This window comes from Pseudoliparis swirei, chromosome 6, assembly GCF_029220125.1.
Source record: "Pseudoliparis swirei isolate HS2019 ecotype Mariana Trench chromosome 6, NWPU_hadal_v1, whole genome shotgun sequence".
Classification (NCBI taxonomy): Eukaryota; Metazoa; Chordata; class Actinopteri; order Perciformes; family Liparidae; genus Pseudoliparis; species Pseudoliparis swirei.
Genome location: NC_079393.1, coordinates 3,815,432 through 3,831,732, shown reverse-complemented (window position 1 = coordinate 3,831,732; position 16,301 = coordinate 3,815,432). Strand labels below are relative to the sequence as shown.

Sequence of the window (16,301 nt, the reverse complement as noted above, 5' to 3'; positions counted from 1 at the left end):
GTAGGAGAGGCCGAGACCAGAGGTCAGGTGAGGGTCAAAAGGTTGTGACGTCTCCGCAGCAGGAGGGGGGGGACAGACAGACACAGACAGAGAGACAGACAGACAAACGACACAGTGCCTGTGTGTGTGTGTGTGTGTGTGTGTGTGTATGTGTGTGTGTGTGTGCGACGCTTGGCTCGCTGCCCGACACTGAAGATCGGCTTTTGTACGAGCTTCCTGCGCGGTGGGGAAAGTTTAACTTTGACGTGTCAGTCGCCCGTTTACCTTCAAGGCGCTGCAGGACGCAATAAAAATGTTATTTAACGAGACGTCATGTGACAGGAGGGGGGCGGGGCTTCCTTACAACACGAGGACAACCCAGAACTGGTCCGTTGAGTTGCCGATTACAGAAGCATGCAACTAATTGTCCCCGCAAATCATTTTGTTCTCAACTTCACACCAATCACTGCCGTAAAAAAACCAAATCACTAAATAAAGAAGGTGAAGCCCTTTGTCGGCGCTCGCCGTGTGGAACAGGTTAGTCACGCTCCGGCCTCTCAGGTAAAGGTTTGCCAAATACTTCATCTGTAAGAAGTTATGTTCAGCGTAAGCTCTGCTTCCAGCACGAAGGCACAATGAAGATCTGTATTCAAAGGGCTCCGGTTTGAAGGTCGAAAGCCGTCACAATGCGACACACACAAATATCTACACGCACACACACAAGCATCGACACACACACACTACAAGCATCTACACACAAACATCTACAATTACAAGCACCGACACAGACTTACAAATATCTACACGCACACAAACAAGCATCGACACACACACTCACAGACTTCCTCAAATTTCATTTATAGGGCCTCAAACTTCATTTATAGGGCACCAAACTTCATTTATAGGGCCTCAAACGTGGTTTATAGGGAAAAATGGTAAACATGGCATCAAATGCTTTCATGATTTAAAATAACAATTGAGTTTAGTTGAAAAACATGTTTATATTCATCATTTAAAGACATAAAAAAAGGTATCGCTTTGCTTCAAATACCATTTTAATCTATGCGGTGACCACAGCTCTCAGATCAGTTTCCCACCCAACAGCTCCAAAGCGCATCATAAATAAATAAATACATATATATTTGTTTTTATTATATACATTTTATTATATATATATAATTATATATAAATTGTTATCTCCGTAGACGTGTTACTAGGTGTGTTACAGAGCAACAGTAACTACACAGAACAAACTCATCCCATATTTTGCACACGAGGCCAGCGCTTACAAAAACACGACCCACGCCCGGCCTCTGTCGGGGCGCTTTGCCGGCGTTTGATAATCTGCAGAGCGGCTTCACCGATTGGTTCGTTCGGCTCTGGATGGTCACGGACATCCGACTGATCCTGGAGCTCGTGAGCTCTCTTGGAACATGTGTTTCCGGAAAAAAAAACCCGAAGCCGCGCCAAGTCACTGCGGCACGGCGATCACGGCTTTACCGCTTCCTGCCGGTCAAAAGGTCAGGGGGCAGGTCGGGCCCATCATCACCAGAGGAGGCAACAGGAGGCAGCTAGTATACCAAAAAAAAAATTATGTCAGAACAACCCAAATTAAGAGTTTGATGATGATCAATCACAATAACAATTTTAAAAAAGACAAATTAAACTACAAATGAGCCACAAATGAAATTAAAGTTGCACAGATGTGTCTATTCTCTGCAGTTCGCCTCACTCGTCACACCTGCCACAACAATTCGGACCGAAGCCTAAATACGCGCCCGCAGACAATATAATATAGAGACGTCATCACCTTCTGGAATGATCTCTTTGCTGAACACAGACAGCAGCGCTGTGAGTGAAGCCTCCACCGTGTGGAAGTCTGGCTGATGCACTTTATTAGTAGACACCTCCATGAGCTATTAGTGATGCATCCTTTTCAGGAGTGGAATCGCACACACACAAATATGAAAGTTGTAATTAAAAGTGGCTCCTCTACCGTGTGTGTAATAATATATATATATATTATAATAATTTATGTATATACAAATTATTATTATATATATATAATAATTTATGTATATATATATACAAATTATTATTATTATTAATTATTATTATATATATATATAAATAAACACAATTATAGGGGATTCATACTTGCTGCTTACAAGTGATGCTGAAGATATTTACATGATCACATTTACAGTAACTTATTTACATGAAGCGCTCCTCGACCGATAATGTCCCAAACGACTCCAAAAAACTGGGACATTTTAATGGTGTAAAATTCAGCATCGGCGTTATTCTATTTCCTTAGAATATTTATTCAAAAACATTTTTTTAAAGAGAAATAATGTGTGGACTTTATCGAGTCGCGTGTGGACTGCGGTGTCATTCAACCGTGAGGTGTTGACACAGGAGTCTGAGTCAACCACAGGCCGTGTGTGTGTGTGTTACATCAGCGCGCCACAAGGCAGCCGGCTAGCAGATAACAGGTTAGGTAAACACATCAGTCGAGGTCGAGTGGAAGTCGGTCCGTTAACCATTTCCACGCTTTATCCCGACGCCGTCGGGCGGCCGGTCGACACTGAAACGTTGCACACCTGCAAATGACCAACTCCTCATGAATATGCAGATTCACGACAGCTGCTGGTGAAGCGTTAATTCGCATATATCCGCCTTCAGCGCGGTGTCATCCACACCCGACGGCCTCCCGGTGAAGAAGCCGTTTGCTCTGTTCACACAAGGCGTCGTCGTGTGAACGCCGCAGGGAGGGGAGACAGGTAACACCGGGATGCATCGCCTCTCACGGGTGTATTAAAGTATATCGGAACAGGGGCAGACGGAAAATAGTGACGAATGTCTGATGGTTTTTATAGTTTTGTTTCGGTTGACAAATCCAAAACACGGAAATATACACTTTCAGGTCTTGTATGACAACGGACCTCTCGTTTGCAGACACTGTTTGGCCTCTTCTACCTATAATAGAGCAGAAAAAACGTCACCAATTCATTTTCTGCCGATTGGCCGACCACATGATCACCAAATTGATTCAGGTTTGAAATGTCAAGATACACCGTCATCGGCCAATTTAAAGATTCACGTGTTTATTTGCCATTTGTGGCGAGACCAACAGTCCAGACACTCAGTTTAGAAATAACACGATGATAAAATACTAAATATAAAAGAATACACCATACTGAAGGTGGTGGTAACATGTACAAGAACAAGAAAGGTGATAATATGTACAGTTTGACCCGAAAATGTAACAGTTGGTGACCTAAAATCAGCTGAAGCATCAGAGCACGTTGGTTTTATTTGGTGATTTTTGTCGTTTTACTTGTCGGTTAACGATCTGCACAACAGGAAGAAATGGAGAGAGACGGTGAATTAAAAATGATCCTTTTAACCAAAACGAATGTTGGACTGGTTTGTAGAACATTTGATCATATCAGCCAACTCAAATACAACCTAGATTAATAATCTGGCTTCATGATGCTTCGTCTAAATCATGCCAGATGGCATTGATACGGCCTCTGATATCACACGTTCATGACTCCTCACATGAACAACTAGAACGGGCACTCGGTAGAGCGCATACCTTCGCATATCACAAGATTGGGCATTGAGTTATGAACATTTTGGCATTAGTTGCATGCCAATTGGATAGAAATTGACAGCGCTATGGTAAAAAGAAGATGTTGACCTTTCCGTGACCTTGACCTTTGACCAGATCGATACCAAAATCTAATCAAATGGTTCCCGGATAATAACCAATCATCCCACCAAATTTCATGCAATTCGGTTTAATACTTTTTGAGTTATGCGAGTAACACGCATACAAATAAATAAATAAATACACGGCGATCAAAACATTACCTTCCGCATTTTCAATGCGAAGGTAATGAGGTCGGCAGCCCGATGTGCAAACAGAGCTATTTGTGAGGCCTCTTTTTGTGACGTTCTGCTGGCAGTTCATACGACGGAAGTTAAAGTTACATCCACATCCTATTCGTGACACCGGATCCACATTTAGACCCTCGTCAGTTTTCAGCTCGGGGGCCTTTAACCGGCCCGATCCGCACGGCGAGGAGGTGGGAAAGGCTGCGCTGTGAAGAACAATAGGAACAACAAAAACAAAAAGGCGGGAGCAGGAGGACGACAAAGGCAGCGGTGCAGAGAACAACATATTTGCGTGGGTGTGGTGGACGCAGACGCGTCTCGATAATTACAACCAATAAATTTTTGCAACGGCCAGCTTGTTTCCCCGAGTAGCCCGCTCGCTACCGGGGGAGCGGGAGGAGGTGAATCACGTCATAAACGTGTCCGCATGTCCACGTTCGAGGCTCTCTCTCTGCAGAAATGTGCTGACGGGAGAACTGAAAGGTCCTCCTGCGATGCTGCGGGCCGGCGGGGGTCTATTTATGGGCCATGTGGAGTTTAAGTGTAGGCTATGCTTAGTGTCCTCTTGGAAGGGAAGAGATGGCCGTCTAGAGGGAGAAGAGAAGGAGTCTGTACTGCAGAGGAGTCTGTAGTCTAGAGGAGTCTGTAGTCTAGAGGAGTCTGTAGTCTAGAGGAGTCTGTAGTCTAGAGGAGTCTGTAGTCTAGAGGAGTCTGTAGTCTAGAGGAGTCTGTAGTCTAGAGGAGTCTGTAGTCTAGAGGAGTCTGTAGTCTAGAGGAGTCTGTAGTCTAGAGGAGTCTGTACTGCAGAGGAGTCTGTAGTCTAGAGGAGTCTGTAGTCTAGAGGAGTCTGTAGTCTAGAGGAGTCTGTAGTCTAGAGGAGTCTGTAGTCTAGAGGAGTCTGTAGTCTAGAGGAGTCTGTAGTGTAGAGGAGTCTGTAGTCTAGAGGAGTCTGTAGTGTAGAGGAGTCTGTAGTCTAGAGGAGTCTGTAGTCTAGAGGAGTCTGTAGTCTAGAGGAGTCTGTAGTGTAGAGGAGTCTGTAGTGTAGAGGAGTCTGTAGTCTAGAGGAGTCTGTAGTCTAGAGGAGTCTGTAGTGTAGAGGAGTCTGTAGTCTAGAGGAGTCTGTAGTCTAGAGGAGTATGTAGTCTAGAGGAGTCTGTAGTGTAGAGGAGTCTGTAGTCTAGAGGAGTCTGTAGTCTAGAGGAGTATGTAGTCTAGAGGAGTCTGTAGTGTAGAGGAGTCTGTAGTCTAGAGGAGTCTGTAGTCTAGAGGAGTCTGTAGTCTAGAGGAGTCTGTAGTGTAGAGGAGTCTGTAGTCTAGAGGAGTCTGTAGTCTAGAGGAGTCTGTAGTCTAGAGGAGTCTGTAGTCTAGAGGAGTCTGTAGTCTAGAGGAGTCTGTAGTCTAGAGGAGTCTGTAGTCTAGAGGTCTGTAGTCTAGAGGAGTCTGTAGTCTAGAGGAGTCTGTAGTCTAGAGGAGTCTGTAGTCTAGAGGAGTCTGTAGTCTAGAGGAGTCTGTAGTCTAGAGGAGTCTGTAGTCTAGAGGAGTCTGTAGTCTAGAGGAGTCTGTAGTGTAGAGGAGTCTGTAGTCTAGAGGAGTCTGTAGTCTAGAGGAGTCTGTAGTGTAGAGGAGTCTGTAGTCTAGAGGAGTCTGTAGTCTAGAGGAGTCTGTAGTGTAGAGGAGTCTGTAGTCTAGAGGAGTCTGTAGTCTAGAGGAGTCTGTAGTCTAGAGGAGTCTGTAGTGTAGAGGAGTCTGTAGTGTAGAGGAGTCTGTAGTCTAGAGGAGTCTGTAGTCTAGAGGAGTCTGTAGTGTAGAGGAGTCTGTAGTCTAGAGGAGTCTGTAGTGTAGAGGAGTCTGTAGTCTAGAGGAGTCTGTAGTCTAGAGGAGTCTGTAGTCTTACTTGTTTTAGCTGTTTGTCAGTGAGGATTAATTACTTCATACTTTCCTCGCATACAAATTAATAAATGAATACACGGCGATCAAAACATGACCTTCCGCATTTTCAATGCGAAGGTAACTGACTGTTTATGTAACTGCTGCCGTGTCTGAGCCTATCAGATGAAGGCACGATCGCCGGATTAAGTCCCTAACCGCCTCGGCGCGATGACGTCATCGTCCGAGTGTAGAAACAAAGTGATGTCAGGCCAGCTCGTCGTTCCCTCTGATGATCCGGTCTATTCACAGCTCTCGGAAACACACACTGCTCCTCCGACCGGCGCTGGGGGCCAAGCAGGTGTTATTCATAGCGCCCGGGTAACGCGGCTAGCTCTTTAACACTTTGGCTAACAGAGGAGGGGGGGGGGGGGGTAACACGGCTTCGCCTCGGGCCTCGTCTCCCAACAGAAGAATGTGGATCGCAGCATCGAGGATGCAAGCTGCAGAAGAGTGAGAGAATGATCCGGACTTTTCAGGCGTTTGCAGCAATACATGCAGAAAAGAATGCGCCGTATTCCACGGGAACGCCAGGCGAGCGGGGAGGGAGGGATCCTCCAGCGGAGAAATGTAACTCGAGTGCTTCAGTAGCACCGCGACTGTGGTTCTTCTTCTAAATCATCATATCGGATATCGTGTGAAACAGCTGGAGGCAGCAGGAAACAGAGTGTGTGTGTGTGTGTGTCCTGTCCGCACCACCACCTGAGTGAGTGTTTGCAGAGGCATCCATTGCCTTCACGAGTAAGAAAAGAGCTGAATATCAATTCATTAATTGGCTCAATCAATTATGAATTAAAAAAAACACTCGTACCTGTATAGGACGCCCAAAAACTTGAGTCCACGCTTCATTATTTGGAGACTGTTTAAAAACTTTCATTTCAATTCAATTCAATTCAGTTTATTTGTATAGCCCAATTTCACAAATTACAAATTTGTCTCGGAGTGCTTTACAATCTGTACACATAGACATCCCTGCCCCAAAACCTCACATCGGACCAGGAAAAACTCCCAAATAACCCTTCAGGGGGAAAAAAAGGGAAGAAACCTGGAGGAGAGCAACAGAGGAGGATCCCTCTCCTAGGATGGACAGATGCAATAGATGTAATGTGTACAGAAGGACAGATTTAGAGTTAAAATACATTCAATGAATATGACAGAGTGTATGAATAGTTCATAGTAGGCATATTCCACGATGGAGACCTCCACGATCCATCAGGCAGATGGCGGTGGGGAGGAGGAGTGGCGGAGTCTCAACAGGACAGTGGCGTAGTCATGAGCAGGAATTCCACGACCCAGACGATCCATCAGGCAGATAGGATCTATGCCGTCTCATAGGGTCCGATGACCCCATGAGACGTAAAGTCAAAAGGACTTCCGGGAGAAAGCAGAGTTAGTAGCGTGTGATTGAGAGATGAAAATTCATCCTTAAGGAGAGAAAAAGAGGAGATAGGTACTCAGTGCATCCTAAACGTCCCCGGCAGCTATAAGCCTATAGCAGCATATCAAGGGGCTGGACCAGGGCAAACCTGATTCAGCCCTAACTATAAGCTCTGTCAAAGAGGAAGGTCTTAAGTCTACTCTTAAGCGAGGTGACTGTGTCTGCCTCCCGGACTGAAATTGGAAGCTGGTTCCATAAAGAGGAGCTTGATAACTAAAGGGTCTGGCTCGCATTCTACTTTTTAAGACTCTAGGAACTACAAGTAGTCCCGCATTTAGTGAGCGTAGCACTCTAGTGGGGCAATATGGTACGACAAGCTCCTTAAGATATGATGGAGCATCACCAATCAAGGCTTTGTAGGTTAAGAGAAGAATTTTAAAAGTGATTCTTGATTTTACTGGGAGCCAGTGCAGAGCAGCTAGTGCAGGAGTGATGTGATCTCTTTTCTTAGTTTTAGTGAGAACACGAGCTGCAGCATTCTGGATCAACTGGAGGGACCTAAGAGATTTATTAGAGCAGCCTGCTAATAAGGAGTTGCAGTAATCCAGTCTCGGAAGTATGACAACGTGAACCAATTTTTCTGCATCTTTTGAGACAAGATGTGCCTGATTTTGAAATATTACGTAGATGAAAGAATGCAGTCCTTGAGATTTGCTTTACGTGGGAGTTAAAGGACAAGTCCCGATCAAAGATAACGCCAAGATTCTTTACAGTGGTGTTGGATGCCAGGGCAATGCCGTCTACAGAATCCACATCACCAGATAATTGATCTCTGAGGTGCTCAGGGCCGATTAAAATTACTTGGTTTTGTCTGAGTTTAACATCAAGAAATTGCAGGTCATCCATGTTTTATGTCTTTAAGACATGCTTGAATTTTACAGAGTTGGTTGCTCTCCTCTGGTTTAATCGATAAATATAGTTGAGTGTCATCTGCATAACAATGAAAGTTTATGGAGTGTTTCCTGATAATATTGCCCAAAGGAAGCATGTATAAGGTAAATAAAATTGGTCCAAGCACAGAACCTTGTGGAACTCCGTGATTAACGTTGGTGGTTATCGGCGTCATCGTTTACAAATACAAACTGAGATCGATCTGATAAATAGGATTTAAACCAAATTAGTGCCGTGCCTGAAATGCCAATCGACTGCTCCAGTCTCTGTAACAGGATGTCATGGTCAATGGTGTCGAATGCAGCACTAAGGTCTAACAAGACCAGGACAGAGAGGAGTCCTTTATCTGCTGCCATTAAGAGGTCATTTGTAATTTTCACCAGTGCCGTCTCGGTGCTGTGGTGTTTTCTAAATCCTGATTGAAATTTCTCAAATAAACTATTATGATGTAGAAAGTCGCACAACTGATTTGCGACCACTTTCTCAAGGATCTTGGAGAGGAAGGGAGGTTAGAGATCGGTCTGTAGTTAGCCAATACCTCTGGATCCAGAGTGGGCTTCTTCAGGAGAGGTTTAATAACAGCCACCTTGAAGGAGTGTGGTACGTGGCCTGTTAGCAGAGACACATTGATAATATCTAATAGAGAGCCGCCAATTAAAGGCAAAACGTCTTTAAGCAGCCTCGTCGGGATGGGGTCCAAGAGACAGGTAGGCGTGTTGAAGTAGAAACCGTTGAAAATAATTGGTCACGGTTGATAGGAGAAAACCCTCAAATATACACCAGGGCATACAGCGGTTTCCAAGGCCATTCCACTTGAGGACAGATTGGCACTGGTTATGGGCAAGAGATTATTAATCTTGTCCCTAATAGTTAAAATCTTTTCATTAAAGAAGTTCATAAAGTCATTACCACTAAGGTTTATAGGAATGCTCGGCTCCACAGAGCTGTGACTCTCTGTCAGCCTGGCTACAGTGCTGAAGAGAAACCTGGGGTTGTGATTATTTTTCTATTATTGATGAGTAATAGGCTGCTCTGGCATTACGGAGGGCCTTCTTATATGTTTTAAGACTATCTCGCCAAACTAAGCGGGATTCTTGAGATTAGTTGAACGCCATATGCGTTCAAGCTTCGTGACGTTGCTTCAGTTTGCGGGTCTGAGGGTTATACCAGGAGCAAACCTCCTCTTCCTCACTGTCTTCTTCTTCAGAGGGCTATCGAGTCCAGTGTCATTCTCAGAGAGCCTATGGCACTGTCAACAAGATGATCAATCTGGGACGGACTAAAGTTAGACCAGGAGTCCTCTGTTATATTGAGACGTGGTATCGAATCAAATACAGAAGGAATCGCTTCTTTAAATTTAGCTACAGCACTATCAGTTAGACATCTAGTGTAGAAACTTTTGACTAACGGAGTACACTCCGGTAGTATAAATTCAAAAGTTATGAGGTTGTGGTCTGACAGAAGAGGATTCTGTGGGAAGGCGTTCAAATGCTCAATGTCAACGCCATAAGTAAGAACAAGATCAAGCGTGTGGCCAAAGCTGTGAGTGGGTTTCTGTACTCTGACAGAAGCCAATCGAGTCCAACAAGGAGATGAATGCAGCACTAAGGCAATCATTATCAACATCCACATGGATATTAAAATCTCCAACAATAATAACTTTATCGGTTTTAAGAACCAAACTTGATATAAATTCTGAGAATTCAGATATAAACTCTGAATATGGACCTGGTGGCGGTACAGAATCACAAATCGAATTGGCTGTAGTGTTTTCCAGGTTGGATGTGAAAGACTAAGAACAAGGCTTTCAAATGAGGTGTAGTGTAATTTTGGTTGAGGATTAATTAATAGGCTCGATTCAAAGATGGCTGCTACTCCACCTCCTCGACCGGTGCCTCGAGGAATGTGAGTATTAATATGACTTGGAGGAGTCGATTCATTCAGGCAGACATATTCTTCATGGCTCAGCCAGGTTTCAGTTAGGCAACATAAATCAATGTGATTATCTGATATTAAATCATTCAGTAACACAGCTTTAGATGACAGAGATCGAATATTTAGGAGACCACATTTAATAGACCTATTTTGTTGCACTGCTGAAATAATTGTGTTAACTTGTATAAGGTTATTGTGTACGACTCCTCTTCTGCTTACTTTTGATTTATTTAATTGAAGTGGCCGTGGGACAGACACAGTCTCTACTCTAAAGTCAAGGGTGGGTAACTGCTCGAATGGATGAACCTCTTAAAAGCAGCACTTTATGACCGTTCCTTTAAAATAAAACATTGTTATTGCTGTTTATGTTCTAATTACAAAGCATTTATCAGTAATAAAGTTGGAAAGAAATACACGACTGTACTAAGTTGCATGTCACTTAAAGAAGGTGCTCCGGTGCTCATGGGAAAAGGTTGACAACCAAATTATCAGAAAATTATACAATTCAAGAATTTCCTAAAAGCTAAAAAAAAGGGCAGCGTCCTCAAATTGCTCGTTTTTTGGCTATTTATTTCAATATCGAACGAGACAAAAGAAAAGCGGCAAAATCCTCACGTTTGAGAGGCTGGAGAACTAAAGGTAATGATCCGGACTTGAACAACGCGTTCAGCTATTCATTCCAAAACAGCCCAACATCGGGTGTTAAACACGTATCTCTATCTATGCTGTGAAGCATAAAGTGTGTCATATGCAGAGCTGTCCGTACGCCGGTCGTCTCGGACCGAGTGTGTGTTCATGAAGCCGTCGGTGTGTGTCGTGTTTCACACGGACCGCCTGGACACACATCCCCCTTTAGAAAAATGATTTTTGTTAACCGTCAGCAGGTGTTTAGCGCAGAGCGCTCGGCCTCGAGGATCTCCCGGGGTGAAACTGTAAAAGATGTAACTCGACACAAGGGTGTGAATTTTACACGGGACAACAATGTGAGGAGAACACACACTTCACACACACACACACACACACAACCGTGGGGTCAGCGGCTAACTCCCGACCGACCGGCGTGGCTCAGTGGACGTGAACAAAGCTCTGGAGGTTACTGGGAGGCTTCGGCCCCGTCGGGGGCTTTTGTGTTGGCATGGCGATGCCGCGGAGAAGGAAAACATGAACCTGGGCTCCCAGCGGTCCTCGACTACTGGTCCTCTACTGGTCCTCTACTGGTCCTCTGCTGCTGGTCCTCTACTGCTGGTCCTCTACTGCTGGTCCTCTGCTGCTGGTCCTCTGCTGGTCCTCTACTGGTCCTCTACTGGTCCTCTACTGGTCCGGCCCCCGCGTTGCTCTAGGAACCTCTGCACAGACATGTACCCGACTCCCAGGCCGCGTCGGGATTTATCTCAAACAGCTGCTCATTTCCCCTCAAATAACTCAAAAGAAGCACATCAGTGTTTGAGGAAACCTGTTTCCAGCATCCCCCAGAGGCCCCTCACCTCTGTTTGCACTGTGAACCCCCCACAGCCAGCCTCAGCTGTCGTCTCTCGTCACCCCCACCCCCCCCACACACACACACACACACCTCACTGCAGGTCATTAAGTAATAGCAGAGGTCTGCTCTAATCGTGCAGCTCATTTTAACAAGCTCCCCCCCTTCAACCTGCAGGCTTAAGACTCCCTTGTACCAGTTGCTGCACGCCTCCGTGTCATTACATTAAAGTACGCCTGGAACTTAAGCCGTCAAGAGGGTTAGGAACCGATTTAAATTCATTTTGGCCGAGCGTCAGAATCAAGTTCTGACGGAAGATTAAAAAAATTTAAAAAAGGAAAGAGACTTCTTCTTTTCTCCATCGCACCTTTAATCAAGCGGTTATTTGGCTTGGCAGCGGTTCCAGCGGAGAGACTCCCTCCTGGCTTTGATCGGCTCGTCCGTCATTATTACATCACAGTCACCGCCTCGACTGACAACTAAACACGCCGGCCGGTTCGACGAGTCCTCGCTCTCCACCTCGAGCCCTTCCCCTCGGCGCACGAGACAAACACCGGCGTCTCTATCGGGAAGTCGCCCGCGTGCGGTCGCTCGCGCAATCCTCTCACTTAGACGCGTACCGTGGACGCTGAAAAGCAGATGTTTTGACCTTTGTGCTGCATTGTGGGAGTTTGAAAGAACAGGACGGCCTTTGTCGAGATAAGCTCGGGCCTTTAACCCGATTAGCCCCCCCCCACCCCCCTCATTAAGGTGTTGCGCAATCTAGGATCAAGAATCGGGGCGTACGGTTGAAAAATGAGCTCAACGTTTGTTTCCATTTCAGGCATTTCTGTTACGCTTTACATCATTTGAATTGAGAGCGTTTAAAGTGTCAACTGTTACTTCCTGATATGCAAAGCAGCCGCAGTGCAGCCGCGTAACGATCCTCAAAGGGAAACCAGCAAGTCACTGGTTGTTGCCTGTTGATGCGTTCGCTGCCCTTTGTAAAAGGGGGTTTTCTGGCCGACTCACTGGCCTTTCAGCAGCAGTGAAGTCTTGATTTCAGCTATCGTCCAACATCTGTACTTTCAGAGATGACCTCCAGTCTGTCTTACCCCCCCCCCCCCCCAAAAAAAAACACACACAGTTTAAGAGACTGTGGTGCAAGTTTTACTGCCGAGAACTGTTTTCCATTTTCAAAGAGCGACCTGGCAACCCGTACTGAGTGTTGTGCCCTGCTGAGACTCAGTCCAGTGCAACAACAATACAAACAACAGCCTCAAACTGACCCGCTGCAGCCTCTCGTGACACTGGTGACGCTGGCAATAGGCATCATTGATTTGGAATTGGCAGGTTTTGCTCCCGGAAATAATGTGTTGACCCTTCCTCAAAACAAACTGACGTCTATTGAAACCGTCAGAATCAAGACCGGATCTGTCTCTTTCAAGGATGGATTTCACCTTGTGAGACCAAACGTTGGCACAAAATGGCATCACCAGAAAGAAACCTCTCTAGCTATTAGATTGTGTATTAAAGAAAATTGTCACCGTCAACATAATCTTGAGTAAAACGACAACAAAAAGCAGTCAGATTGTTGGACACACACACACACACACACAGAGAGAGACACACACAGAGAGAGACACACACAGACACACACACACACACACACACACACAGAGAGAGAGACACACAGACACACACACAGAGAGAGAGAGAGACACACACACACAGAGAGAGAGAGACACACACACACACACACACAGAGAGAGAGAGAGAGACACAGGGACACACACAAGTATTAAAATAAAAGAAAAAAATCTAGGGGAGGAAAACAAAACAAACGGATGGGACGAATGCAACAATACGTCTATTTTTTAGAATTTCATAAATAGTAAAAGTATTCTCTGAATGTCTTTGAGAGAGAGATAGAGAAGGGGGGGCAGGGGGGGGGTCTGGCATCCCATTTTGCCACTGTGCCACCTCACCAGCTGGGGTGGGAGCGGCCTACTTCAGCACAATAGCACACTTAGTGCATGTACTTTGGGGCGGCTTTAGCTCAGTGGGGTAAGAGGGCCGTCCTGCAACCGCAGGGTTGTGGGTTCGATCCCCGCTCTCCCCATTAGTTGCAAGTCGAAGTGTCCTTGAGCAAGGCACTGAACCCCCAGTTGCTTCCCGGGCGCTTCACCGCAGCCCACTGCTCCTTAATAACTAAGGATGGGTTAAAATGCAGAGAACTAATTTCCCCTTGGGGATTAATAAAAGTGTATATTCTATTCTATTCTACTTGAAGTGGAAAGAAGACCCTTTTTATTCCTCCTTTCTTCCTGATAAAAAGCATGGATGAGATAGTAACAGGCGTGAGAGACATCAGACATCTCCCCCAAAACGAAGGAGCCTTGACAGCGTCCTTTCCTTGGAAGCTGGCTGTCAAGTGAAGCTCTGACTTCATCGATTAACCGCCTGTCTGCCGGAGGCTTTGAGGAGACACGCAGCCTCTCTCCGATAGCTCGGCCCCCAGAACGGATGATATCATCCCTCCTCGTGCATTTGAGCGCGTGCACGTGGGCGTGAAAGCACACAAATCGTATAGCAAAAAGGAGATGAATCAAAGAAGTAAAAACAACCCGAAAATATGTGATGAAAAGCCGGTACGAAGAGGAACTGGGTCACAATATAACGTGCGCGCGCGTACGTGCGTTAAGCAGATGCTGGCTCCCGCGGGCAGGTGTTCGCTAGGCCCGCGGTTCGGACTGACAGGTGGCACCGGCGCAATTAGGGTTAGCTAACAACTACAAAAAAAGGTACACCGCTACGCACTCGCCCGTTTCGCGGGGTGAAGGAGATGAGGATAACCGTTGGTGACTTACCTCAGCGCCACACGGACCGAGCTTTCATCCTGACCCGACGTCATGGCTCCGTTTTACTCGACCGTCGATGAGGAACGGAGGACAAAAAACAAACGGTTTTCGCCTTTTGGGGCAAAAAGAGAGGAAGAAAAAAAAAGAAAAAAAAAGGTGCGCACTCCCCTGTCAGGCGAGCGGAGCCGCCATTTCTTCACAAACACCCAACGGTTATCTTCACCGGTGACTTTAACCGTGATGTGTCAGCGGGGGGAGGTGAGGCGGTGAGGCGGTGTGCGCCACATCCCTGCGCCAGTTTGCAGCTCGCGGATGATTCGGCTCCGGCTCGAGCCCACATGCAGACTGACGCTGCTAGGTGAGACAAGAGCGCGTGCGCACGCGCGTATGTTGAACACACATACACGTGTACTGGTGCGCTCTCGCGCCGCCGTGTTTTGCAACAAGTTTAACGCACCGGGGGAGGGAGCCGCAATGCGTCAGCAAGCCACGCCCTCTCCGGAAGGAAAAAAACACCGGCTGCGAGATGACGTCATGACAATTTATTTTTCATTATATTAAAGTATGAAATATTAATAAATTGAACTAAATGAATGATTAAAAAACAATGAATGGTGAATTGAAAAAAAGAGGAAGGTACCTCTTCTAATATTGGGACGTTCTGATGTTGAATTTCAAAATAAAAGCTCTAGAAAAATCACATTCATGACACAAATGTATTTTATTTCACATTAAATTTGAGAGGAAATGGTCCATAGTTGGTGGTCTAATAATAGTAGACCACCTCAAGAAGTCACTCGGAGACAATCAAGACATTCTGATATTTAATTACAAAATAAAAGTTCTTAAAAATCATCTTTATGAGCTGACTTCAAATCAGTTCTTGAGCCAATTCATCTAATTTCTAAAATAAATATGTCCTGCATTTGCCACAATATCTCTGTTTTGTTTCCCCTTTGTCTCCTTTTCCCCTCTGTCATTTCCCGCCGTCTCTCTAATGTCAGATGTGCAATAAAGTCGTACAAAATATCCCAAAGATATAGAATAATAGTCATAACATTTTAACCTGGACAGCTGTCGATGCTATAAAAGATACAAATGTCTCGATTACGTGAAGAAGCCTTGAATGAGTGAACAGCTGCAAGACAGGAAGTGACACAAGGACGCTCTGTTTTCATGTTTAACGGATATATTTCTCTCCAGCTGTTGGCTCCTCCTCCGTCGTGGCGTTCTCTGCTTTCCGCAACGGCCGCTACCCCGCTGCTGACCTGTTGAACACAAGTACAATGCCGCTTTTACAGTTCTGCAGAGTGAAGCTGTCTTAAAAGCTGCATTCTCTCTCCTGACCACCAGGGGGCGACTCCTCTGGTTGTATAGAAGTCTATGGTTCATGTGTTAAAGCTGCATTCTCTCTCCTGACCACCAGGGGGCGACTCCTCTGGTTGTATAGAAGTCTATGGTTCATGTGTTAAAGCTGCATTCTCTCTCCTGACCACCAGGGGGCGACTCCTCTGGTTGTATAGAAGTCTATGGTTCATGTGTTAAAGCTGCATTCTCTCTCCTGACCACCAGGGGGCGACTTCTGACAGTCATCTTTTGGAATTGTCGAGAAAAGTATGTCTATAGCACCTCAAATATGCCAATATAAGCTTTTTGAATAAATAAATAGTTGTTTGTTTGCATAAAAAAAGACACCAATGTTCCTCCATGGCTGCCTTCATCCAACTGTCAGTGACACCCTGTGGTGAAGAAAGGTACTTCTTTACAAAAGAACTGAAATCTTTTTTGTTGTAAATGTCGACAGATATGAAGTAATGACGTCATTGCGAGTTCTTCATCGTCATGTGTGATGAGTAAACTGATACTCTGGGAAATGATAAAGCACATATTCCATTACTTTTGACATTTCATT

The 16,301-nt window shown here is 45.5% G+C and overlaps 1 protein-coding gene across 7 annotated transcripts in view; it reads right to left on the bottom strand.

The window, feature by feature from the left end:
* The window catches only part of kif21a (kinesin family member 21A), a 49,670-nt gene extending 34,013 nt beyond the window's left edge, over positions 1-15,657 (bottom strand). For all 7 annotated transcript variants that reach the window (XM_056417838.1, XM_056417842.1, XM_056417839.1 and 4 more), the window contains exon 1: positions 14,399-15,657. In XM_056417838.1, the coding sequence (XP_056273813.1) occupies positions 14,399-14,442 (44 nt within the window). In that variant the 5' untranslated portion in view covers positions 14,443-15,657. The remainder of the gene's footprint in view (positions 1-14,398) is intronic.
* Between the last annotated feature and the right edge of the window lie 644 nt (positions 15,658-16,301).